Source organism: Bos indicus x Bos taurus, chromosome 23 (genome assembly GCF_003369695.1).
Source record: "Bos indicus x Bos taurus breed Angus x Brahman F1 hybrid chromosome 23, Bos_hybrid_MaternalHap_v2.0, whole genome shotgun sequence".
Lineage (NCBI taxonomy): Eukaryota > Metazoa > Chordata > Mammalia > Artiodactyla > Bovidae > Bos > Bos indicus x Bos taurus.
Window position 1 is genome coordinate 8,087,656 of NC_040098.1, and position 27,936 is coordinate 8,115,591.

Consider the following 27,936-nt stretch of genomic DNA (forward strand, 5'->3'; position numbering starts at 1 on the left):
CTATTAGTTACACAGTCTGCAAAGGTACCTTCAAGACCCTCCGTTGCACACAGATCGCTCTCTATAAGCGGCTTTCTCTTATGTGTATTCTAGAGGTGCCACTGACGGTAGAGGCAGCGCTGGGAGATGATCCTGAAAAACTTAGGTGACCATCACTGACCAGCAGAGCTGGCTCACGATAGGGCCCCAATTAAAATGCTACAACTACAAACGGATCAAACTTATAAAGCACAAAATTAAAACAATCCTAAGGTTTCAAAAGAGGAACTGCATACTGAATATCTGACCAGCAACTGATGATGTTATCCGCGGATGAATCTGATTGGCTTTCCCAAACTGAGCCGACCCAATCCAGGAATAGAGCAATGAGTTCCTAGGTTGGTAATATTTGAGATGTGGGTGGAGGGGGGCCTTAGTCCTCACCGAGATCTTTCTGCTCCCCTGCACTTTGCCTTCTTCTGTTCTCCTGCATGGTGTGCCTTTGGTTCCCCCCAGGCTCCTGGACAGTAATTCTGCCAGTGATACTGATGGTGCTGAGCCCTCTCCTGGCTTGGGCTGGGAACACCCGAAGTAAGTGCACACCTTGGATGGTGAGCTGCTGTGGAGGGAGGGAGAGGGAGGGAGTTAGCTTTACCTCTGTGTCCAGGCCACATCCCTCAAAAATCAGCATCCTCTCCAGTGACTACTTATCTTTATCATGAGTGCTTGCATGCAGGCTCAGTCACTTCAGTCGTGTCTAACTCTCTGCAACCCCATGGACTTCAGCCCGCCAGGCTCCTCTATCCGTGAGATATTCTCCAAGCAGGAGTACTGGAGTGGGTTGCCATGCCGTCCTCCAGGGGATCTTCCCAACCCAAGGATCGAACTCAAGTCTCCTGCATTTCCTGCATCGCAGGTGGATTCTTTATCCATTGAGCCACCTGGGAAGCCCTATCTTTATCATATGAATCCTCGATTCCTTCTGCAAACAAAAGGCGCCTGGATACTTGCCCTCTTTAGGAGACCTGCCCAAGGAGCCTTCATATACGTGTATATTTCTTCTCAACTCTCTTCTAATAAAACCTCTCCAGTCTCGCATCCCATTCCCTCAGGTTTTTGAGAGGATTTAGAAGTGATTTCCAAAATAATTCAAAATGTTTATGCTGCTGCTGCTAAGTCGTTTCAGTCGTGTCTGACTCTATGCGACCCCATAGACAGCACCCCACCAGGCTCCCCGGTCCCTGGGACTCTCCAGGCAAGAGCACTGGAGTGGGCTGCCATTTCCTTCTCCAATGCGTGAAACTGAAAACTGAAAGTGAAGTCGCTCAGTCGTGTCCGACTCCTAGCGACCCCATGGACTGCAGCCCACCAGGCTCCTCAGTCCATGGGATTTCCCAGGCAAGAGCACTGGAGTGGGGTGCCATTGCCCTCTCCAAAATGATTATGAGTAATTTCAAAATAATTCCCGTCCGTGATTCCGTTTATTCTATTAAGCTATGCCAGAAAATGGGAACGATCCTCTGAAAACGTTAAGGGGATGCAAAAGGAATTAGAAAGACCTCTTCTGGAAGACCCTTCTTGTGTCCTCCAAAGGATCTGTGACCCTGCTTCTTCTTCCCAGTATGTGAGGATGTTCTATGTGAGGATGTTCCAAGTGGCCTCCCCACTGTCTCCTCTTTTTTTCAATTGAAGTATCGTTGATTTACAATATTGGGTCAGCTTCTGGTGTACAGCACAGCAACTCAGTTATACATACGTATACATGATACATATGTGCTGGGCTCTCCTGGCGGCTCAGACGGTAAAGAATCTGCCTGCAGTGCAAGAGATCTTGCTTCGATCCCCTGGGTCAGGAAGATCCCCTGGAGAAGGGAATAGCAACCCACTCCAGTATTCCTGCTTAGAGAATTCCATGGACAGAGAAGCCTGGCAGGCTTCAGTCCATGGGGTTTCAAAGAGTCGGACACAACAGAGCAACTAACACTTTCACTTTTTCATAGTTGATTTACAATATTGAGTTGGTTTCAGGTATACAGCACAGCAATTCAGTTACATATATATGTAGTATGTATATTCTTTTATATATATAGTATATATATTCTTATAGTATAATATAGAGTATGTATATTCTTTTTCAGATTCTTTTCCCCTTTAGGTTATTACAAAATATTAAGTAGCATCCTCTGTGCTATACAGTAGGTCCTTATTGGTTATCTATTGTCTCCTTTTCTTTCTCCCTAAACCCCATGGTTTATAAGGCCTGTGTCCCTGGACTGGAGGTTCTCTGGCACAAGTTGGGGTTAGTTTTCTCTTGTTTCTCCCGCGGTATAAAGCACTCTGGAACTAAAGTGGGAATCCTCAGTACTCGGAATGACCCTGTAGTTAAGGAGCATCTAAGGGGCATTCTGTGATGCCTTAAAGAACTCAAGAAGAACTGAAAACCTGGCACAGGCCAGTGCTTATCATGACTATTTTGAACCTTTCTAGCCTCTCAGTTTCTGCTACATCACCTCTTGATCTGGCCTGAACCCACAAGAAGAGATTCAACTAATATAGAATGAGAGTGTGTGTCTTCAGTCGCTCCGTTGCGATCCTATAGACCATAGCCCACTAGGCTCCTCTGTCCAAGGGGTTCTCCAGGCGAGAATACTGGAGTGGATTGCCATGCCCTCTTCCAGGGGATCTTCCCAACCAGGAATCAAACCTGCGTCTCTTACGTGTCTTGCATTGGCAGGTGGGTTCTTTACCACTAGTGCCACCTGGGAATCCTGGTATAGAACAGACCATATTAAATTATATTTTTATAAATTCAAAATAGTCACATATCAGCCATTTCATATGGTTCAAACCATATACCCTGAGCAGGATACTGAGAATGTCAAGGCTGTTTCCATCCCACGGGGCTGAAAGCCAATAAGGAAGTCAAGGGAACTCATTACCTCTTGGAGTCTTGAGCCCAATTTTCATATGTTCATTCCTCATGCCAACAGTTTTCCATAATCAGCCATCTCCCTCCATTTTTCTGTATCCTTTCCCCAACCATGTTATCACCATTACTGAAAATTCCCAAAGTTTGCACAAACCTTCAGCACTATAACAGACCCATTGGATGAGATGAAACTTCATAAAATGTTGCCTGTCTCTTAAAATCACCTGTGAATGTTTCTTTACAGTAGAAAGAAGAGAAAGAGGAAGTTAGTCTTAATTTCTCACAGGATATAGAAGAGACATAAGGTATAGAGTCTTCCCCAGTGGTCCGGTGGTTAAGACTCCACCTTGCACTGCAGGGGGCACAGGTTCGACCCTGGGGAATTAAGGTGTCATGATTTCAAAACTGTGTTGGAGTGGGAGCCCCTTCCTGCTTTCCAGAAGCCCCACAAAGATTAGTTCCCCAAACCATAAATGACAAATACTTTTTTGAGCAACTATTAAGTACTAGGCTCAGTGAATTCTATTTGAATAATACAGAGAAGTCCATTATGATTGTGGAAGTTACCTAATGACAAGAAAGACAACAACCCAATAAACACTGAACCAAGAAAAACATTTGAAACAGTAGTAAATGCTGTTTATATGTGTATATTATATGTGATGAGTGACTGTTAGCGTGTCCGACTCTTTGTGACACTATGGACTGTAGCCCACCAGGCTCCTCTGTCCATGGAATTCTCCAGGCAAGAATACTGGAGTGGGTCGCCATTCCCTTCTCCAGGGGATATTCCAGACCCTGGAGGGATCAAACACAGGTCTGCTGCATTGCAGGCAGATTCTTTACTGTCTGAGCCACATATTTTATATATATATATATATATATATATATAGTATTCACCTGACTTCAGTGCAAGTGTCTAGGGGGCTTTTCCTGAGAAAGTGACATCCAATAAATGATGAGAAGAAAACAATCATGAGAAAGATCTGAGGGACAAATACTCCAGGGACCAAGGGAAAGGTAGAAATGTGGGAAGATGTTTGCCGTGTTCAAGGGACAGAAAGAAGGTTCGAGCAGCTGAAAGAGATAAAGCAGGTGGGGGAGTAGAATAAGGTGAGGTTGGAGAGAAAGTCAGGAGCCAAATCACGTTAGGCCCCAATGGCTATGATGAGAAATTTGACTTTTATTTATAGAGATACGTGAAGCTACTAAGGGAAGTTACAAAGTAAGTCCATTTGTATATTTTTTTAAATATTTATTTATTTATTTGGCTGCCCTGGATCTTAGTTGTGGCACACGGGATCTTCGATCTTTGTTGTGCTATGCAGATCTGTAGTTGTAGCATGCACGATCTTTTTTTTTTTTAGTGGCAGCATGTGGGATTTTAGTTGTGGCACATGGGATCTAGTTCTCTAACCAAGGAGTGAACACTGGCCCTGTGCATGGGAAGCTCAAAGTCTTAGCCACTAAACTACTGCCCTGTATTTATTTTTTTTTAAATAATTCTAGCTACCACATGGCGATTAGATTGCAGGGGTTCATGCATCCCAATGTTGCACCCCACAGAACATGCATCCCAATGTTCATTCACTGCAGCATTATTTACAATACCCAAAATGTGGAAGCAACTTGTGTCCATTGACAGATGAATGGATAAAAATGTGGTACATATACAATGGAATATGACTCAGTCATAAAAAAGAATGAAATTCTACAATTTGCAACAATATGGATGGACCTAGAGAGTATTAAGATTAGTGGAATAAGTCAGACAGAAAATGTCAAATACTCTGTTATCACTTATAAGTGGAATCTAAAACATAAAGCAAACAAATGTATATGACAAAACAGAAACAGAGACACAAAGTGTGAACTAGTGGCTACCAGTGGGGAACCGGAAGGCAGGAAGAATGAGACAAGGGTATGGTATTAAGAGATTCAAAGTACTATGTATAAAATAAATAAGCAACAAAGACTTATAGTACAGCACAGAATATAGCCATTATCTTGTAATAACTTTAAATGGAGTATAATCTATAAAAGTATTGAATCACTGTGTTGTACACCTGGAACTGATATAATATTGTAAATCAATGATACTGCAATTTAAGAAAAGACCCAAAAATTAAAAACCATATACACTCGTATGGTATGTATGTGTATATTTGTATCTCTGTATCTTTACACACAATGAAGCTACAGAACCATGGGTAACCAATAAGAGCCCTGAGATCCAGCTGACCCTTTCCGTCAGCAGGTCAGAATTGCCAAATGAATCTTGCCACCAAATGTTTAGAAAATCTGGCTTTCTGAGCTGTCCAGACTTGGAAAAGGAATGGTGGACCAGTCCTGGGCTTGCGATTTTAATCTCCTATAACCCATCAATAGTTTTCATCACATTTAGCATAAAGTCAAAATCCTAATATTGCCTACAAGCACCTGGTTCCATGTAACTTCTCCAGTCTCATCTTTTAGCCTCCTTTTTCTCACTTTTTTTGTGCTTCAGTGAACTGTCTTCTTGAGGAAGTCCATCAGTTCTTTCAGCTTTTCCACACTTCTACTTCTTTTCCACATTTCTACTTAAAATGTGTCTCTCTTTTTCCCCTACACACACACACTCTTCCTCGAGCTCCCAGCCACTTCCCTAAGTGTCTTCAGAGACCATGCCTCTGAGCTCTAACCTAACTTAGGTCCTCCCATCATTCACAGATCCCCACCCTGGTATCCTGACATTTCTCATTCCTGTATAAATGTGTGCATTTGGCTTCCGTCCATCACTTTCACTAAATTTCAAGCTCCACGAATAGAGGGACGGTGCCCGTTTCCCGATTCCTGGCATCTCAGGGGCAGCGAGGGTTTGGCAGGCGGGCAGTCCTGACCAAGCACTCACAAGAGCAAGGGGGCGGCCGTGTTGTGGCAGAGGTCGTGCGGAGACTCAGCGCTAGTGTCTCTGCGGTGGAGGGTCCCAGGAGGAGGTGGTGGTGGGGACCCCGACCAGGCCACACTTGGCGACGGCCAGGCGAGCCTGGTGGCCAAGTGGAGACCGATTGGCTCAGGGGCAGAGCTCGTCTTCCCTGCGCGGCTGGCGGGGGAGGACGGACCCGGGCTCCGAGGGCCCGGGGGAGCCCTTGGGGGTCCCCGCTGCCCCGCGGCGCCGGGCGCCCGGTCACCAGGGCACTCCCCTCCCCACAGCATTCTTCATGGTGCAGGGCAAGTCCGAGTGTCACTTCTCCAACGGCACGCAGCAGGTGCGCTTCCTAGACAGGTACATCTACAACCGCGAGGAGCAGGTGCAGTTCGACAGCCTCGTGGGCGAGTACCGGGCGCGGACCGAGATGGGGCGGCCGGCGGCCGAGCGCTGGAACCGCTGGCCCCAGGCCCTGCAGCGGGCCCGCGCCGCCGTGCACGCCTTCTGCGCCAGCAACTACGAGTTCTTTGCAAGCCGCACGGTGCAGAGGAGAGGTGAGACGGGGTGGGGGTGAGAGGTCAGTGCAGGGGAGGGGAGTGTGAGAGCGACCGAGACAGAGACGGAGAGACAGAGACGGAGACAGAGAGACAGAGGTGGAGATAGAGAGACAGAGAGAGACGGAGATAGACAGAGACACAGAGACCGAGAGAGACAGAGAGAGAGAGAGACAGGGACACAGAGAGACAGAGAGAGACGGAGATAGAGAGACAGGTGGAGATAGAGAGACAGAGACACAGAGAGAGATAGAGAGACAGAGAGAGACGGAGATAGACAGAGACACAGAGACCGAGAGAGACAGAGACACAGAGAGACGGGGACACAGAGAGACAGAGAGAGACGGAAATAGAGAGACAGGTGGAGATAGAGAGACAGACACAGAGAGAGATAGAGAGACAGAGAGACACAGAGAGAAAGAGACAGAGACACAGACAGAGATGGAAACAGAGAGACACAGAGAGACAGAGATGGAGAGAGAGAGACAGAGACAGACAGGCAGAGACACAGAGAGACCGAGAGAGACAGAGATAGAGACAGAGACAGAGAGACACAGAGAGAGATGGAGAGACAGAGATGGAGAGACAGAGACAGAGAGACACAGAGAGAGATGGAGAGACAGAGATGGAGAGACAGAGACAGAGAGACACAGAGAGAGATGCAGAGACAGAGACAGAGAGACACAGAGAGAGATGGAGAGACAGAGACAGAGAGACACAGAGAGAGATGGAGAGACAGAGACAGAGAGACACAGAGAGACAGAGATGGAGAGAGAGAGACAGAGACAGACAGGCAGAGACACAGAGAGACCGAGAGAGACAGAGATAGAGAGACACAGAGAGAGATGGAGAGACAGAGACAGAGAGACACAGAGAGACAGAGATGGAGAGAGACACAAACAGACAGGCAGAGACAGAGACACAGACAGAGAGACAGAGAGAGAGACGGAGCTAGACTGAGTCCAGTGAGTGAGTAAGATTGGGGAGGACAGTGCAGGCTACGAGGGTCCCCGTGTGAGAGCCTGCTGTCAGAAAGCTAGTGTGCGATTTTGTCAGTATGCGGTGGGCGGAGAGAGGGTATGTGGTGGGGAGTGGACCGGGGTCTGAGACGGGGAGAGAGGGGCGAGGTGGGAAGACAGATGTGGGGGACGGGGGTCTGGGCCTCCTGCCGCCCAGGGAGGGCTGGGGCGAGGGTGGAGGGGAAGGCTGGCTGAAGTGGGGGCAGAGATTCGGGAAGGGGCCTCGAGGTGTCCGTGGTTTGAGGGAGCTGAGGAATGTAAAGGACTGTGAGACTGTGAGAAGAGCTCCATCTACTCTGGGCACACCCCTCACTGCTGAACGCTCCGCAGTAAGTGTGCTGGCGTCTGTGTGCAGGAGTGTTGCGTTGAGAATAAATTAGTGGGGGCACTAATTTCTAGGGGTGCAGTGGAGAGGAACCTCCCACACCCCTCTGACCTTTCTGAAGCTGCTTTTAGTTCTAAATTTCTGACTACTTTTTTGCTTTCTTGGTATGTACATGTTTACATATTTGAAATGATTGTGAAGCCAACTTTTGGATATAATTTTGTTATTTAATATTAACATACTAATATTACCATGTTTATAATGCTAATAGTACTTAGGTAGTTACATATTAACCCTTTGTATGGTTGTAAACAATTTATCTGGCACTCCCCATTGTAAATTTTATTTTCCATATTGCCATTTAGTTGGAAATTTATATCTTATTGTTTTTAACTTATATTTCTTTTATTTCTAAAGTTCTCTTTTATCACTTTTTTTTTTTTTTTTTTTTGCCAGTTGTAACGACTGCTCCAAACACTATCTATTAATCTGTTATTGCTGGGGTCCATGTGTTTTTCTCAGTAATTTTATGGCTTCTCTATGCAGTAAGATTATTAACATTTTGAGTCAACATTTTCTCCAGTTTGCAGTTTCTATTAGATTCTGTTTAATATTTTCCATGTTAAGAGTTTAACAGTTTTTATTTACTGAAATAGAAACAGCAAAATTGTGACTAATGGTTTACCGTCGATCTTAAATCTACTATTTTGTGGTTCTGTACAAATGCATCCCCCACTTCTCCTTTCTTTTAAAATAATTGTATTTACCTAGGGCCTGATAGTGTTAGAGAAGGAAATGGCAACCCACTCCAGTACTCTCGCCTGGAAAATTCCATGGACTGAGGAGCCTGGTAGGCTACAGTCCACGGGGTCGCAAAGAGTCGGACACGAATGAGCAGCTTCACTTTCACTTTGATAGTGTTAGAGGTTGTTTCAGATATTGAGTCCCAGGCCATACTCTGATCACAAATGTCAGTTTAGGAGAGAGAATTCTAAAATGATAACAATTCCAAACATTGTTGTCTTCAGTCACTCTGCTGCTGCTGCTGCTAAGTCACTTCAGTCGTGTCCAACTCTGTGCGACCCCATAGACGGCGGCCCATCAGGCTCCCCCATCCCTGGGATTCTCCAGGCAAGAACACTGGAGTGGGTTGCCATTTCCTTCTCCAATGCATGAAAGGGAAAAGTGAAAGTGAAGTCTCTCAGTTGTGTCCGACTCTTTGCGACCCCATGGTCTGCAGCCTACCAGGCTCCTCCATCTATGGGATTTTCCAGGCAAGAGTACTGGAGTGGGGTGCCATTGCCTTCTCCATTCAGTCACTCAGTCATGTCCAACTCTTTGTGACCCTCTGGACTGCTGCACACCAGGCTTCTCTGTCCTTCACCATCTCCCAGAGTTTGCTCAAACTCATGTCCATTGACTCAATGATGCTGTCCAACCATCTCATCCTCTGTCACCTCCTTCTCCTGGCTTCAGTCTTTCCCAGCATCAGCATCTTTTCCAACAAGCCAACTGTTCACATCAGGTGGCCAAAGTATTGGAGCTTCAGCTTCGGCATCAGTCCTTCCAATGAGAATTCATGGTTGATTTCTTTTAGGATGGACTGGTTTGATCTCCTTGCTCTCCAAGGAGTCTCAAGAGTCTTTTTTAGCACCACAGTTTGGAGCTGTTTCTCTGCTCTTCCTCAGTAGCATACTGGACACCTTCTGACCTGGGGGGCTCATCTTTCAGTGTCATTCTTTCTGACTTTTCATACTGTTCATGGGGTTCTCAAGGCAAGAATGCTTAACTGGTTTGCCATTCCCTTCTCCAGTGGACCATGTTTTGTCAGGACTCCACCATGGCCCATCTGTCTTGGGTGGCCTTGCACGGCATGGCTCACAGTTTCATTGGCTTACACAGGCTGAAATCCATGTGATCATTTTGGTTAGTTTTCTGAGTTTATAGTTTTTATTCTGTCTGAGCTCTGATGCATGGTGATAAGAGGCTTGTGCAAGCTCCCTGATGGAAGAGACTGGCTGTGGGGAAAACTGGGTCTTGCTCTGATGGGTAGGGTCATGCTCAGTAAGTCTTTAATCCAGTTTACTGCTAATGGCTGGGGCTGTGCTCGCTCCCTGAGGCAGCCCAGTCCTGGACTCTGCAGTCTCTGAGCTAGGGCTATCGGCTCCAAGGATAGGCCTAATGGACGTAAGCCTCCTCCAAGTGGTCGTAAGCCACACACCACTCCTCCCGGGACTGCTGCTGCCAGAGCCCCTGCCCCCGTGGGAGGCCACTGCTGACCTGTGCCTCTGCAGGAGACCGGGCAGGGCTGGCTCAGTGTCTTGTGGGGTCACTGCTCCTTTCCCTGGGTCCTGGTGTGGACAAGTTTTGTTTGTACCCTCCAAGAGCCTCTGATTGAGCCCCTCCTACCATCTCGTTGTGGCTTCTCCTTTGTCCTTGGACATGGGGTATCTTTTCTTTGGTGGGTTCCAACATCCTGCTGTCAGTAGCCTTGTTCAGCCGCTAGTTGCGATTTTGGTGTTCTCGCAGGAAAAGATGAGCTCACGCCCTTCTACTCTGCCATCTGTATAATGTCAGACAGCTGTAATCAGGTCAGACTACTATAATAAACTATCATAAACTGTTTTATGTTAAAAATGACATAAGTGTATTTCTCACAGCTTTAGAGAAGAATAAGTCGAAAATCAAGGCACAGGCGGATTCAGTGTCTGGTGAGATCCCACTGTGACTTTTTTTGAAAAAAGGGAGACAAAGGGAGAGATTCATCAGCTGAGTATAAAGCTATAGCAACTTTTAAAATGATGAACTCTCCTTGTTGCTTTTCCTTTGCAGGACTTATGTTTTCCTTGAGACGCCCCTCGTGGAGAATGACCTCTGTGGTCCGTCTCTGCTGCTCAGGGGAAGAACAGGTTCCATGCAGCTCTACATCTCTACCAACCCCACTGCTGCTCTCTCATTTATCCTGAAGATTTGAATCATATTCTCTTTCATAGCAAAAAAAAAAAATTCAATGAGTAACTAACATATATTGAGCACTAAGTTCCAGCCTTTTTTTGGCCACTCCACACAACCTGTGGGACTTTAGTTCCTCGATCAGGGGTTGAACCAGCCCCTTGGCAGGGAGAGTGCAGAGTCCTAACCACTGGACCACCAGGGAATTCCTCCAGCCGTTTCTTAACATAGCTTAGGTCTATCAAGTCTTTTTGTTTTTAAATATGATGGTCAATATTTTTTATTTAAGTATAGTTGATTTACAATGTTGTGTTAATCTCTGCTGTACAGCAAAGTGATTCAGTTACAAACATTCTTCTTTTAATACTCTTTTCCATTATGCTTTATCATAGGATACTGAATCTAGTTCTCTGTGCTATACAGTGGGACCATGTTGTTTATCTGTTCTGTATATAATAACTTTCATCTACCAACCCCAGACTCCCGCTCCATCCCTCCCCCAAGCACATCCCCCTTGGCAACTACAGGTCTGTTCTCTGCGACCATGTGTCTGTTTTGTAAATAAGTTCATTGTGTCGTATTTTAGATTCCACATATAAGTGACAGCATGTGATATCTGTCCTTCTCTTTCTGACTGACTTGACTTAGTATGATCATCTCTAGGGGCATCTGTGTTGTTGTAAATGGCATTATTTTGCTCTTTTTTATGGCTGAGTAGTAGTCCATCTTGGAGAAGGCAATGGCACCCCACTCCAGTACTCTTGCCTGGAAAATCCCATGGACGGAGGAGCCTGGTAGGCTGCAGTCCATGGGGTCGCTACAAGTCAGACACGACTGAGCGACTTCACTTTCACTTTTCACTTTCCTGCATTGGAGAAGGAAATGGCAACCCACTCAGTGTTCTTGCCTGGAGAATCCCAGGGATGGGGGAGCCTGGTGGGCTGCCATCTATGGGGTCGCACAGAGTCGGACATGACTGAGGTGACTTAGCAGCAGTAGTCCATCTTTTTTTTTTTAATATAAATTTATTTATTTTAATTGGAGGCTAATTACTTTACAATATTGTATTGGTTTTGCCATACATTGACTTGAATCCGCCATGGGTGTACATGTGTTCCCCATCCTGAACCCCCCTCCCACCTCCTTCCCCATCCCATCTCTCTGGGTCATCCCAGTGTACCAGCCCCAAGCATCCTGTATCATGCATTGAATCTGGACTGGTGATTCATTTCACATATGATAATATACATGTTTCAATGCCATTCTCCCAAATCATCCCACCCTCGCCCTCTCCCACGGAATCCAAAAGACTGTTCTATACATCTGTGTCTCTTTTGCTATCTTGCATACAGGGTTATCATTACCATCTTTTTAAATTCCATATATATTCATTAGTATACTGTATTGGTGTTTTTCTTTCTGGCTTACTTCACTCTGTATAATGGGCTCCAGTTTCATCCACCTCATTAGAACTGATTCAAATGTATTCTTTTTAATGGCTGAGTAATACTCCATTGTGTATATGTACCACAGCTTTCTTATCCATTCGTCTGCTGATGGACATCTAGGTTGTTTCCATGTCCTGGCTATTATAAACAGCGCTGCAATGAACATTGGGGTACACGTGTCTCTTTCACTTCTGGTTTCCTCACTGTGTATGCCCAGCAGTGGGATTGCTGGATCATATGGCAGTTTTATTTCCAGTTTTTTAAGGAATCTCCACACTGTTCTCCATAGTGGCTGTACTAGTTTGCATTCCCAACAACAGTGTAAGAGGGTTCCCTTTTCTCCACACCGTCTCCAGCATTTATTGCTTGTAGACTTTGGATAGCAGCCATTCTGACTGGCGTGAAATGGTACCTCATTGTGGTTTTCATTTGCATTTCTCTGATAACGAGTGATGTTGAGCATCTCTTCATGTGTTTTTTAGCCATCTGTATGTCTTCTTTGGAGAACTGTCTGTTTAGTTCTTTGGTCCATTTTTTGATTGGGTCATTTATTTTTCTGGAATTGAACTGTAGGAGTTGCTTGTATATTTTTGAGATTAATTCTTTGTCCATTGCTTCATTTGCTATTATTTTCTCCCATTCTGAAGGCTATCTTTTCACCTTGCTTATAGTTTCATTTGTTGTGCAGAAGCTTTTAATTTTAATTAGGTCCCATTTGTTTATTTTTGCTTTTATTTCCAATATTCTGGGAGGTGGGTCATAGAGGATCCTGCTGTGATTTATGTCAGAGAATGTTTTGCCTAGGTTCTCCTCTAGGAGTTTTATAGTTTCTGGTCATACATTTAGATCTTTAATCCATTTTGAGTTTATTTTTGTGTATGGTGTTAGAAAGTGTTCTAGTTTCATTCTTTTACAAGTGGTTGACCAGTTTCCCCAGCACCACCTGTTAAAGAGATTGTCTTTTCTCCATTGTATATTCTTGCCTCCTTTGTCAAAGATAAGGTGTCCATAAATGTTTGGATTTATCCTGGGCTTTCTATTTTGTTCCATTAAACTATATTTCTGTCTTTGGGCCGGTACCACACCGTCTTGATGACTGTGGCTTTGTAATAGAGCCTGAAGTCAGGCAGGTTGATTCCTCCAGTTCCATTCTTCTTTCTCAAGATTGCTTTGGCTATTTGAGGTTTTTTGTATTTCCATACAAGTTGTGAAATTATTTGTTCTAGCTCTGTGAAAAATACCATTGGTAGCTTGATAGGGATTGCATTGAATCTATAGATTGCTTTGGATAGTATACTCATTTTCACTATATTGATTCTTCTGATCCGCGAACATGGTATATTTCTCCATCTATTAGTGTCCTCTTTGATTTCTTTCGCCAGTGTTTTATAGTTTTCTATATATCAGATCAGATCAGATCAGTCGCTCAGTCGTGTCCGACTCTTTGCGACCCCATGAATCGCAGCACACCAGGCCTCCCTGTCCATCACCAACTCCCTGAGTTCACTCAGACTCACGTCCATCAAGTCTGTGATGCCATCCAGCCATCTCATCCTCTGTCGTCCCCTTCTCCTCCTGCCCCCAATCCCTCCCAGCATCAGGGCCTTTTCCAATGAATCAACTCTTCGCATGAGGTGGCCAAAGTACTGGAGTTTCAGCTTTAGCATCATTCCTTCCAAAGAAATCCCAGGGCAGATCTTCAGAATGGACTGGTTGGATCTCCTTGCAGTCCAAGGGACTCTCAAGAGTCTTCTCCAACACCACAGTTCAAAAGCATCAATTCTTCGGCACTCAGCTTTCTTCACGGTCCAACTCTCATATCCATACATGACCACAGGAAAAACCATAGCCTTGACTAGATGAATCTTTGTTGGCAAAGTAATGTCTCTGCTTTTGAATATGCTATCTAGGTTGGTCATAACTTTTCTTCCAAGGAGTAAGCGTCTTTTAATTTCCTGGCTGCAGTCACCATCTGTAGTGATTTTGGAGCCCAGAAAAATAAAGTCTGACGCTGTTTCCACTGTTTCCCCATCTATTTCCCATGAAGTGGTGGGACCAGATGCCATGATCTTTGTTTTCTGAATGTTGAGCTTTAAGCCAACTTTTTCACTCTCCTCTTTCACTTTCATCAAGAGGCTTTTGAGTTCCTCTTCACTTTCTGCCATAAGGGTGGTGTCATCTGCATATCTGAGGTTATTGATATTTCTCCCGGCAATCTTGATTCCAGCTTGTGTTTCTTCCAGCCCAGCATTTCTCATGATGTACTCTGCATATAAGTTAAATAAACAGGGTGACAATATACAGCCTTGATGAACTCCTTTTCCTATTTGGAACCAGTATGTTGTTCCATGTCCAGTTCTAACTGTTGCTTCCTGACCTGCATACAAATCTCTCAAGAGGCAGATCAGGTGGTCTGGTATTCCCATCTCTTTCAGAATTTTCCACAGTTTATTGTGATCCACACAGTCAAAGGCTTTGGCATAGTCAATAAAGCAGAAATAGATGTTTTTCTGGAACTCTCTTGCTTTTTCAATGATCCAGCAGATGTTGGCAATTTGATCTCTGGTTCCTCTGCCTTTTCTAAAACCAGCTTGAACATCAGGAAGTTCACGGTTCACATATTGCTGAAGCCTGGCTTGGAGAATTTTGAGCATTACTTTACTAGCCTGTGAGATGAGTGCAATTGTGCAGTAGTTTGAGCATTCTTTGGCATTGCCTTTCTTTGGGGTTGGAATGAAAACTGACCTTTTCCAGTCCTGTGGCCACTGCTGAGTTTTCCAATTTTGCTGGCATATTGAGTGCAGCACTTTCCCAGCATCATCTTTCAGGATTTGGAATAGCTCAACTGGAATTCCATCACCTCCACTAGCTTTGTTCGTAGTGATGCTTTCTAAGGCCCACTTGACTTCACATTCCAGGATGGCCCATCTTATATATGACTCATCTAACTCAAAGAGGTAAGTTTGTTTCATTATCCTCCTTAGAGATAAGAAAGTTGAAGCACAAAGTAATTTAAAAGCTCTTCCAGAATTAACCAGATAGAAGCAGAGCCTGGATTTGAACCCAGGGAGCCTAGTTACAGAAATCACGCTTTTAATAAATATAACCTGTGTCCTGCAAAAAGTGTAAATACTGCAGTTCAACAATAAGTAACTCCTTCAAGTTATGAAAAGAAACCCCACAATTTTCCTCAACATCTCTCAACTCTAATAGGGGTTGGAGGTTTTAGGGTTAAATTCAAGCAAGATTCATGGCACCATGTCCTCTGAAGCCACATGGGAAGCCTGGCCTATCCGAGGCTTCAGTCTGGTCAGGAGACTTAGTCTGTCTCCCACACTAACCCCCACTGCGTTTTCTCTCCTAGTTCAGCCTACCGTGACTGTGTATCCTGTAAAGAGTCGGCCCCTATGGCACCACAACCTCCTGGTCTGCTCTGTGAATGGTTTCTACCCAGGCCACATTGAGGTCAGGTGGTTCCGGAATGGCCAGGAAAAGGAGGCCGGGGTGGTCTCCACAGGCCTGATACCTAATGGAGACTGGACCTTCCAGATCATGGTGATGCTTGAAATAGTTCCTCAGGGTGGAGAGGTCTATGCCTGCCACGTGGAGCACCCCAGCCGTATGAGCCCTGTCACAGTGGAATGGAGTGAGGAGCTCTCTGATCTCATAAGTTTCTCAGCCACCACGGAGGGGGCCCGCTTACCCCCGAGTGTCAGGATTCTCCTCTCCCCACACAAGTGTCCATGGGCTCCATGTTCTCTTCTCCTTCAGCTGAGGTTGTTGGGGTTGCCCTGTGATGTCCTGTGGTGGAGATCCTCCTAGAGTTTGCAGATATCCCATGATGGTTTCTGTAAATGCCTGGGCCCCCTTGGGAGCCAGTTCTGCCCAACAAGCAGAGAAGATGACATCTCTCTCTGAGCCTCCTGTGACCTCCCAGGTCATGGTCACTCTTCAGTCCTGGGCACCAGTCCCCTGTGTCAAGTTGGGCTTGTGCTTTAGACACTCTTACCCTGAGTTGTTCACTGTGATCTGAGAAGGGGCACACCCGCTCCAAGGACCAAGTTCAGTCCCAGTTCTGCCTTTTATTAGCTCTGTCAGCCAAGACAGACTTCCCCACCTCATCCAGTCCCAGGCACACATCCATCAGATGTTGAAGATGTGTGGCCTTCTATCAGGGCTGGGATACTTAAATGAGTCACTGCCCAAACCTTGTAGCAACTCAGCTTGAATTTTCATCTCTTTTCTAGGAATGGCCAATTATTTCAGTTTTTTCAGAGCAGGCTTCTTCCCCCCCCCCCCAATTTCAATTAGAGAAGTTGGATTTGGGATAAAAATCACTCAGAAACTGGCTTCTTTTCTCAGGGGCACAGGACAAATCTTCACAAGAAAAGATGCTGAGTGGAATCGGGGCCTGTGTTCTGGGTCTGCTCTTCCTTGGGATGGGGCTGCTCTTCTACATCAGGAGGTAAGGGACCTGTTGGCAGCTGAGACAGCCCGCAGATTGTTTGGAGGAAGAAATATGGCTTTACTCAATTAAGTTCTCTGAATACAACATTTGCCTAGTTGGTCTCAACTTCCCTAGAAATCCAGAAAGTACCTATGGGTAAAATATAAGAGGTGATGGCCTGTAGAGATAAAAGAAGGGTTAGCATGCATGGAGATCTCAGATGGAAATCCTGGAGCAAATGCAAGAAGAGACACTAAGACTGATGAAATGATGCTGGATTTGTGTGATGGAAGCTTCCTAGGTCATATGCGTTCCAGGGTCTGCTCCCCTCTCCACCCTGGTATTCCGTGATGCAAGAAATCTCAGGGGGTGGTCAGGGGCTGAGACAACTGTATCCTGGGAATGTGCCTCCTCCCTCTCCTTTCCTAGGAGACACTGGGCTTCAGCCAAGGTCATGCCTGTTCATCCTCTTTTAGAGAGAGATTTGATCTCCCAGTAACAGTGGTGGTGATGACAAGCGAGGCGACAGACAAAATGAGAAAGACTGAGATCTGATTAGGCAGTTTGCAGTAAAGCTTTGCACAGTTAATAAGAGAACAGACTTGTGTTTGCCAAGGGGGAGGGGGTGGAGAAGAGAGAGATTGGGAGTCTGGGATTGGCAGATGCAAACTATTATATACAGGATGGATAAACACCAAGGTCCTACTGTACAGCACAGGAAACTCTATATCCAGAGATAAACCGTAATGGAAAAGAACATTTTTTAAATGTATGTGTGTGGGGTTTTCCCTGGTGCTTCAGTGGTTAAGCTACCTCCCAATGCAGGGGACACAGGTTCAATCCAGGGTTGGGGAACTAAGATGCCACATGCCACAGGGCTAATAAGCCTGTATGCCACAGCTACTGTGTCGATGCACCCTAGAGCCTGTGCTCTGCAACAGGAGAAACCACCACAGTGAGAAGCCTACCAGCCACAACTAGAGAAAGCCCGTGCCCAGCAACGAAGATCCAGTGCAACCATAAATAAATGAAAAGTAAAATTTTAATGTGTATATGTGTATAACTGGGTCACTTTGCTGTACAGCAGAAATGAAAACAGCACTGTAAATCAACTATATTTCAATAAAATTAACAAATAAAGACTGCCAGGCCAGCAGCCACCAAAGGGACATCTCTTCGATTAAAACTCTAAAAATAATGAAATAAGAGGCCCATGGCCTGAGGTAGCTGTGGTTCAGGGAAGCATAAGACTGATTTCCGCCTTCTTACTGCAGAGGTCTCAGGGGAGGCCCCCAGGAAGAGGGGAAGAAGCAGCGTGAAGCGGTGGTATGGAAACAGCCCTCTCCTCTGTCCCCTGCAGGTCTCCTGAGCTGGAGCAGAGACCGTGACACTTGGACGAGAACCTTCTGTCCCAGCTTTTTCGCAGCTTGAAAAGATTTCCTACTTCAGACCATGGGCCTCTTATTTTATTACTTTTAGAGCTTTTAATCGAAGAGATGCCCCTCTGGTGGCTGCTGGCCTGGCAGTCTTTATTTGTTAATTTTATTGAAATATGGTTGATTTGCAGTGTTGTTTTCATTTCTGCTGTACAGCGTTCATTCCTCAAAACGAGAGTACTTTCTCAGGATCTAATTTGCTCTGGGTTGAATGACCCTGCAGAAAAAGTGCTGGGTGGCTTCTTCGGCCCCTACTCTGCACCCAGAAGTCTCCAAGATTGATCCCAGTACCTTATCTTCATTCTTTCCCGGTCCTCTTTGTTCTCTGCCCCTGCTGCCTCCATCCGTCCACATTTCTTTATATGTATTTTTTTAAATACAAGGGAGTGGAATCTTCGTACAGGTTAGACAAGGCATGGTGTGTATTCATGATAGCATTAAGTCGGAAGTCAGTTTCAACTGCTCATTGATCTCATTCCTCTAATTAAGTTCCTTTAAGGTTAGACAGGAACAGAAATGGGCAAAAGGGGAAGGAGCCAAAGAGCTACTTTTCAAAAGCAACAAATTTGAGTAAGGTGACACATAGAAGCAGAAAATTGCAACTCTGTAATCAGAACAGAGTTTTTAACATTTTCTTATAGCATAAAGATTAAAGAGGAGAAAGGCAGAAAAATAACTATAGCTACTTCAACTTGGGAATAAGCACAACACAAAAGGCGCTCTTTTGAGATAAAAAATACAAAAAGGGAAGGGAAAAAGTACAGAAGCCGAATAGGTAAATGAAGATAAAATGCCATCAGCAGGAAAAAAGACTATTTTATCTATGATATGTTTTATACGAACTTCATGGTGGCCACAAAACATAAATCTAGAGCAGAGATATAAAACATTTTTTAAAAAAAGGGAATTGAAGAAGACATACTGTAAAGCCACCAAGTTAAAATGGCAGATAGAAACACAAGGGAAAAGGAAGCAATAGAGATCAGAAAACAAAAGATAAAATAACAGTATTGTGTCCTCATCTATCAATAATCACCCTAAATGAAAATAGGTTGAATCAGCCAATCAAAACACACCACTGGTAACCACTTCTCTGTTCATTGTATCTAAGCATTTATTTTTGTTCGATATGTTTTATTTATTTTGTTTTGCTTGTTTTTGCATTCCACATATTATGAGTAAAGTCATACAATATATATCTTTCTCTATCTGACTTATTTTACTTGGCATCATACCCTCAAGGTCCATCCATGTGGTTGCAAATGGAAAGACTTCACCTTTTATACGGCTGACAGCACTCCACTGTATAAATATATATGTATACACCACATACCACGTCTTGTTTTAATCCATTCATCTGTGGGTGGGCACTTAGGTTGTTTCCATATTTTGCTATTGCAAATATTACTGTGATAAACACGTGGATGCATATATCTTTCTGAGTTAGTGTTTGCATAGTCTTTGGAGGAGGGTGAGATGGGTAAAGGGCATCAACTGTATGAAGGTGAATGGAAACTAAATTTCTGGCATGCTCTAGTGTACACAGAAGTAGAAATATAAGGTTTTAATGTAAAACTTATATAGTGCTATAAATTAATGTTCATTTCAGTTCAGTTGCTCAGTCATGTCCGATTCTTTGTGACCCCATGGACTGCAGCACACCAGGCTTCCCTGTCCATCAGCAACTCCCGGAGCTTACTCAAACTCATGTCCATAGAGTCGGTGATGCCATCCAACCATCCCATCCTCTGTTATCCCCCTCTCCTCCTAAATTAATGTTACCTCAATAAAAAATAAATTTAAAACAAGGAAAAAAATCTATAATTTACTAAAACATTAAATTGTACATGTAGAAAGAATGAAATTGTGGTAAGCTAATTACACCTCAGAAGATTTGTTAGAATAATCTTTTTTTTTAAGAAAGAGTCTACCTAAGCAAGACAGAAGACCTAGAAGACATAAATAAAAATATGTCTTTGAATAAAAATTAAAAATATATTTGCATGGATAAAATAAGTTTTAAAGAAATAAAGCTCAGGAAAACTTTGTAACACATAAGGCTGACAATTGGATTAACTTTCTTATCATCTAAAATTGCCAACAAATCTATAAATAAATAAAAATAAACAACAGAAAATTGGTCAAAGATCTAGACTATTTACAGATGATAATATATCAAAGGCCATTTTTTATAATCTTGAATGGCAAATAACCCAATAGCCTGCATACCAGAGACATTTGTGATTGTTCTGTTACTTGAATAGTCCAGCGGTTTTGTTTTTGTTTTTCAATGTTTACAATTATCCAGTTTTAGAAAAGAGAGACTTTAATGCCTGGTTACTTGTTTTATGCTGTAATCTAGTTTATTTTATGTAAAATGTATATTGAATGCTTTCCTTTTTTATACCTGCCTTAAATAATTTGGCAATCAGAATTAAAAAGGTTTTTTTTATATATTAAAAAAAAGATATTTACTGAAACACACCAATAATCAAAAACATGTAAATTCAGATAGCGATATGATGAAATATTTCTCCCCCAAATTGGCAAATGTTGTAGTCTGGTTTTGTAAATAAAGGATTTAGAAGATTCTGTGAGAATGGATTCTCTCATATATTATTAGTAACATCATGAACTTGGTTGTATCTATGGCTCAGATGGTAAAGAATATGCCTGCAATGCAGGAGTCCTGGGTTCAATCTCTGGATCAGGAAGATACCCTGGAGAAGGGAATGGCAACCCACTCTAGAAATCTTGCCTGGAAAATTCCATGGACAGAGGGATTTGGCAGCCTACAGTCCCTGGGGTCGCAAAAAGTCAGACACAGCTGAGCAGTTAACACAGTCATTAAAATTAAGAGTGCAAATGTTGCGTGATTGACAACAACAATAAAATCCACATCTATATCTGCTATGTTCTGAATGTTTGTGCCTCTACAAAATATGTCTATTGAAACCTGATCCTTAATGTGATGGTATTAGGAAGTGGAGCCTTTGGGGGTGATTAGGTCTTGAAAGTTGAGCCCCTATCAGTTCAGTTCAGTTCAGTTGCTCAGTTGTGTCCGACTATTTACAACCCCATGAATTGCATCACGCCAGGCCTCCCTGTCCATCACCAACTCCCGGAGTTCACTCAAACTCATGTCCATCAAGTCAGTGATGCCATCCAGCCATCTCATCCTCTGTCGTCCCCTTCTCCTCCTGCCCCCAATCCCTCCCAGCATCAGAGTCTTTTCCAGTGAGTCAACTCTTTGCATGAGGTGGCCAAAGTACTGGAGTTTCTGCTTCAGCATCATTCCTTCCAAAGAATACCCAGGACTTATTTCCTTCAGAATGGACTGGTTTGATCTCCTTGCCATTCAAGGGACTCTCAAGAGTCTTCTCCAACACCACAGTTCAAAAGCATCAATTCTTTGGTGCTCAGCTTTCTTCACAGTCCAACTCTCATATCCATACATGACTACTGGAAAAACCATAGCCTTGACTAGACGGACCTTTGTTGGCAAGGTAATGTCTCTGCTTTTGAATATGCTATCTAGATTGGTCATAACTTTTCTTCCAAGGAGTGTCTTTTAATTTCCTGGCTGCAATCACCATCTGCAGTGATTTTGGAGCCCAAAAAAATAGAGTCTGACACTGTTTCCACTGTTTCCCCATCTATTTCCCATGAAGTGATGGGACCAGATGCCATGATCTTTGTTTTCTGAATATTGAGCTTTAAGCCAACTTTTTCACTCTCCTCTTTCACTTTCATCAAGAGGCTTTTGAGTTCCTCTTCACTTTCTGCCATAAGGGTGGTGTCATCTGCATAACTGAGGTTATTGATATTTCTCCCGGCAGTCTTGATTCCAGCTTGTGCTTCTTCCAGCCCAGCGTTTCTCATGATGTACTCTGCATATAAGTTAAATAAGCAGGGTGACAATATACAGCCTTGACGTACTCCTTTTCCTATTTGGAACCAGTCTGTTGTTCCATGTCCAGTTCTAACTGTTGCTTCCTGACCTGCATATAGGTTTCTCAAGAGGCAGGTCAGGTGGTCTGGTATTCCCATCTCTTTCAGAATTTTCCAGAGTTTGTTGTGGTCCACACAGTCAAAGGCTTTGGCATAGTCAATAAAGCAGAAATCGATGTTTTTCTGGAATTCTCTTGCTTTTTCCATGATCCAGCAGATGTTGGCAATTTGATCTCTGGATCCTCTGCCTATGACATTAATGCCCTTATAAAGGACCAAAGAGACCAGGGTCTTCCCTTCCCACCACCATATGAGGCTACAAGTGAGATGTTGGCAGTTTACAAACTCAGAAGAGGTTTCTCACCAGCACTTGACCTTGCTGGCACCCTGAACTCAGATTTCCCAGCCTCCAGAACTGTGAGATATAAAATTCTGCTATTTATAAGCTACCCCACTTATAGTATTTGGTTCTGGTGGCCTGAAGGAACTAAGACAATATCTGTCTTAAAGGAACAATCCTACGTGAGCCTAAAGAAACCTCTACTCGAATGTTTGTTGCACCAGGGTTTGGAGTAATAAAATTATTTCAAAATTCTAAGAGAGAAACTTATAATCATGTCTTGATTATAAATATTCTGTATGTTAAAAATTATAAAATATGTTAAATACTGGTGTATACCCCTTTGGGTAGTCAGATAATCCCAGATTTCCATCCTAGTTAAAAACATTCTAAATAAATTCTCACATATGTGCCCAAGATGACATATTAAAAATGCCATTGAAGAGAAAAGAACAAGTCTTAATTTTCAGAGAAAGAACAGATGAATTGTGGTATAGCCATGCAAAGGGATAATATGCCAAGTGTTAAGTGGATGAAGGTAGGACTAGCCAGCCTGGATAGCAAAAAAAAAAAAAAAAAATCATAAAGTACAAAAGCCCCAGAATACCCAAAGCAACCCGGAGAAAGAACAAAACCAGAGGTATCACACTTCCTGATTTCAAACTATAGTAAAAAGTTATAGTAATAAAAATAGTATAGCCTGACATTAAAATGGACACACAGACCATTGAGACAGAATAGAGAGCCTGGAATTAAACCCTTGGATGTACAGTCAACTAATATTTGACAAGGGAGCCAAAAATATCCGACGGAGAAAGAATAGTGTCTTTAAGAAAACATGCTGTGTAAACTGGAGTAACACACCAAGAAAAGTAGAAGAAAGGAAATGATGTCAGTAAGAGAGGGAATAAGTAGAATGGAGAATAGATATATAGAGACTTCCCTGGTGGTCCAGTGGTTAAGACTCCAAGCTTCCAATGCAGGGGCACGGGTTCAGTCCCAGGTCATGGAACTAAGATCCTACATGCCATCTGGTGTGGCAAAAAAAAAAAAAATTGATTCTTGTTTGATAGCAATAAAGGATTTGCAGTTAATTTTAAAAGAAAATAGATGTATAATAAAGAAAATCACAAAACTAGAGTTTTCTTTCTTTTTTTGATGATCCACCTGCAAGACTGACAAGGAAGAAAAATCCAACTTGCAAATTATTACCATCTATAATGAAAAGATGCCATTCCTACAGATTCTACAAATATTAAAAAGATGCTAACAGAATATAAAGGATTTTGTGCCAGGAGATTGGACATTTTAGATGAAATTCTTTGAAAACCCCAATATTTCATGACCTAGTTCTGTGTAAGTCATTACACTACTCCTTCCATTTTCAGTTATGTTTGAAATGTTCCATAATAAAAAAATTAATAAATAAAAATAAAATTTCCACAGCTACTTTCAAAAAAATTACCCTAAAACTTCTACAGCTATTTGGACTTCCCTGATGGTACAGTGAATAAGAATCTGCCTGCCAATGCAGGGGCCATGGGTTCAATCCGTGCTCCAGAAAGACTTCATGTGCCTCAGAGCAACCAAGCCCTAGTGCCACAAGTACTGACCTGGCGCTCTAGAGACCGAGCTTCACAAAAAGAGAAGCCAGGACAATGAGAGGCCTGCGTGCACAGCTAGAGGATGGCCCCAGCTCCGTGCAGCTGGAGAAAGCCCACACACAGTGACAAAGACCCAAGCAACCAAAAATTAATTGATTAGTTATTTTTAAACTACAGCCATGTAGTGATTTTTTCACAGTCCTAGAGTTGACTGAACGTAGTAGGTGGTTTTCACAGAAGGTCCCTCATGTGGCTGCAGTCAGGTGGCAGCTGGGGCAGGGGTCTCCTGAGGCTCCCTTGGGATGTGGAGACAGCCTCTCTCTCAGCAGATCCAGCGCCTCTAACGTGGCCCATGTGGTCCCACCAGCAATGAAGACAAGTTCTCACCTGGTGGCTCAGCACTTCCGAGAGGAAAGTAAATGCCCCAAGACTTCTCCAGATGTAGTCTCAGAAGACGTGTGGTGTCCTCTCCACCACATTCTCATGGTCTGAGCTCAGCGCCGGTCCAGATGTAAGGGGAGGTGGCCATTTCCCTTTGTTTTCTGCGGGTTTTCACTTCTCTGATTAGACTTATCCTTTGGCTAAAGTTTTTCCACAGACAAACAGCAGGCTGAGGACATAGGGAGGAGGGGACAAGGACCACCCTCCACTTCAAAAACCTACCAAGTGTTTCAATCTTTCTGGAACTTATTTTATTAATGGTTAGAGTGTGCATTTGAATGTTAAGTCGCTTCAGTCATGTCTGACTCTTTGTGAGCCTATGCACTGTTGCCCACCAGGGCTCCTCTGTCCGTGGAATTCTCCAGGCAAGAATCCTGGAATGATTTGCCATTTCCTTCTCCAGGGGATCTTCCCTACCCAGGGATTGAACCCACATCTCTTGCATCTCCTGCATTGGTCGGTGGGTTCTTACCACTAGTGCCATGGGGGAAGCCCAATGATTAGAGTAAGTGCCATGGTAAATTTTCTCAAAGAGACATTCAAATGACCTAGTCATGTTTATTGAAAAGACCATCTTCCTCCCATTGCTCTGCAGTGCCACCATAGACCAGAGCATTTTCTTTGAGAGAGGATCTGGTTCTAGAATTTCTATTTTATTCTGTTTTCCTATTCATCTTCACCCAAGCAAACATCACACTATGTTGATTAATATACCACAATTAGCATAGCCAATACAGCACAACATAATCTAACAAGGCTTTTGTTATGTTGTACTAATTTTCTACCAGGTTTGTTCTTACTTTTGAACATTTCCTAGGTGATTCTAGGCTATAAAATATATGTTCAAATTTTAAATTTAGTTTTACAATCTTCACACATACACATCCAGTCCCATCACTTCATGGCAAATAGATGGGGAAACAATGGAAACAGTGACAGACTTTATTGTCTTGGGCTCCAAAATCATTGCAGATGGTGACTGCAGCCATGAAATTAAAAGTGACTTGCTCCTTGGAAGAAAAGCTATGACAAACCTAGACAGCATATTAAAAAGCAGAGACATTACTTTGCCAACAAAGGTCTGTATAGTCAAAGCTATGGTTTTTTCAGTAGTCATGAACAGATGTGAGAGTTGGTCCATAAAGATGGCTGAGTGCTGAAGAACTGATGCTTTTGAACTATGGTGTTGGAGAAGACTCTTGCAAGTCTGTTGAACTGCAAGGAGATGAAACCAGTCAATCCTAAAGGAAATCAAGCCTGAATATTCATTGGAAGGACTGATGCTGAAGTTGAAGCTCCAATACTTTGGCCACCTGATGCGAAGAGCTGACTCATTTGAAAAGATCTTGATGCTGGGAAAGATTGAGGGCAGGAAGAGAAGGGGACAACAGAGGATGAGCTGGTTGGATGGCATCACTGACTCAATGAACATGAGTCTGAGCAAACTCCAGGACATGGTGAAGGACAGGGAAGCCTGGCATGCTGCAGTCCATGGGGTTGCAAAAAGTTGGACATGACTGAGTGACTGAACGACTGAACAACAACAGCTCATAAACACACCTTCACATACACAGAGACCAAAGGAAAAAGCAGAAGAAACAATCAAGCAAACAAAAATCCTTACCTTGATTTTCAGTGAAAATTTAATCGAATGTAGATTAATTTAGAGGTAACTAGCATTTAAAATACTTACCCTTACCATCTCTGATCTTTATTGTCATCAATTACATGGGTTCACTGACTTGTCCCAATGATGTTTTGTAGTTTTCAGTATAGAAGTCTTACTCATATCTTGTTAGGTTTATTCCTAGATATTTGATATTTGGGATTGCTACTCTGAATGATATCATTGTCTCAGTTTTGATCTTCATTTCTGGTACAACATAATAGAGTTGGTTTCCTATATATTGGCCTTTTATCCAACAAAACTATTAAATCTGTTAGTTTGTCTACTATTTTTATTTTCAAAGTGTAGGAATAAATTAAGAGTAAATAATGACAATTTTACCTCCATTGCAACCCTTATAGCTTTATTTTTCTCTTCACTTTTCATTGTCTACCATCTCTAGTATTCCAGATATCAAGAAGAAGATTTTAAATATTTTGCCATTGAGTCTGACGGGTGCAGCAGAGTAGTCTTCTTAGATTGAGAAAATTTCTCTTGAGTACTCATTCTTTAACAAGAGGTTTAAATTTTTAAAAATGAAGAACAGAGATTGAATTCTGTTTAATAATTCTATCTATAAAAACTATTTTATAATTCTGTCCACATGGTCAATATGCCTTTCTCCTCCTTTAGTTAACACATTAACGGAAGTCCTCATCAGCGTAATAAAACAAGAAAAAGGAGTCAGTGCTGTGTTATATTGTGAGATCTGACATTTGAACTGCAGCCAAGACCTCCTCAAGCCTCACAGGGCCCCAGACTGTGAGTTCCTTCTCTACTTTCACTAGGCTTGTCTCTCTACCCAGCTACTTCCCGTCAACCTGAACAGCTGAACTGCCCTTGCTTCTCAGTCTAAGGTTTCACATCCCGATGAGCTAATGAAACTATTCTGACAAACCAAAAACATCCTTCCATAAAATCCAGGGGGACCCCATTATCTGGTTACTGCAAAGGTTGTCTTCCATAGCTCCTACTTATTCACTGTGTTCCTGAGTGCAGCCTCCATGTGCCCCTATGGAGGGAGTCGTATCCTCAGGCTGAGTCTACATAATAAACTGCTATCAATTCATCTGTCCATTTGGATGTTGTGTGTTCAGCCATCTCATACTATTAAAGGTGGGGGACCCTCCTTCATGTACAGAACGAAGAGGAAGTGATCATAACACACGCATATCAGAAATAAATTGTGTGTGCATGTGTGTCTGTGCATGTGTCTGTGTATGTTAGTCACTCAATTGTGTCCAAGTCTTTGCAACCCCGCGGACTATAGTCTTCCAGGCTCCTCTGTCCATGAGAAATCTACAGGCAGGAATACTGGAGTGAATTGCTACGCCCTTCTCCAGGGGATCTTCCCGACCCAGAGATCAAACCCATGTCTCCTGCACTCCAGGCAGATTCTTTACTGTCTGAGCCACCAGGGAAACCCCTAAATAAAATTATACCTATCCTCATTTGATATAATGGCCCACACAAAAATTTCCAAAGAATGCCCAACCCTTCATAAAAAGTTCTATATAACTAATAATGGATTTTATCAAAAGTGCAATTTCAAAATCAATTTAAAAAATCAACATGTATGTCTATATATGGCAATGAAGACATAAAACAAAAGTTAAAAATAAAATATTTACAATAAGACCAGAAAGAGAGACTTAAGTATAACTAACAGAACATGTGAAGAACTTGTACACTGAAAGGCTGATGAAAGAAGTCAAAGATATAAATAAATGGAAAGTGTAACCATATCTATCAGCTGGAAACCTGAACACAGGAAAGATGTCAATTCTTTCCCAAGTTGATATCCTGGTTTAATGTAATTTTAGTCCAAGCCCCAGCAAAATCTTTAATAGTTGTAGAAAACTTATTCTGAAATATTTATGAAAAAACATATGAATTAGGATAGATAAAACAAATCGAATGAAGAAAAATAAACATGT

The 27,936-nt window shown here is 43.0% G+C and overlaps 1 protein-coding gene across 1 annotated transcript; it reads left to right on the forward strand.

Annotated features, from left to right (window-relative positions):
- The first annotated feature begins 358 nt into the window (after window positions 1-358).
- Window positions 359-19,662, forward strand: LOC113882026 (DLA class II histocompatibility antigen, DR-1 beta chain-like). Its single transcript, XM_027525195.1, has 5 exons — window positions 359-570; window positions 6,101-6,370; window positions 15,479-15,760; window positions 16,477-16,579; window positions 17,922-19,662. The coding sequence occupies exons 1-5, from the start codon at window positions 471-473 to the stop codon at window positions 17,947-17,949; spliced, it is 783 nt and encodes a 260-aa protein (XP_027380996.1). The 5' UTR covers window positions 359-470; the 3' UTR covers window positions 17,950-19,662.
- The last annotated feature ends 8,274 nt before the right edge of the window (window positions 19,663-27,936 follow it).

Excerpts from the sequence above, each read along its gene's own strand:
- LOC113882026 (XM_027525195.1), top strand. The coding sequence starts at position 471 with ATGGTGTGCCTTTGGTTCCCCCCAGGCTCCTGGACAGTAATTCTGCCA. Across the intron at positions 6,371-15,478 it reads CCGCACGGTGCAGAGGAGAG|TTCAGCCTACCGTGACTGTG; the intron begins GTGAGACGGGGT and ends TTTCTCTCCTAG. Across the intron at positions 15,761-16,476 it reads CCCTGTCACAGTGGAATGGA|GGGCACAGGACAAATCTTCA; the intron begins GTGAGGAGCTCT and ends TTCTTTTCTCAG.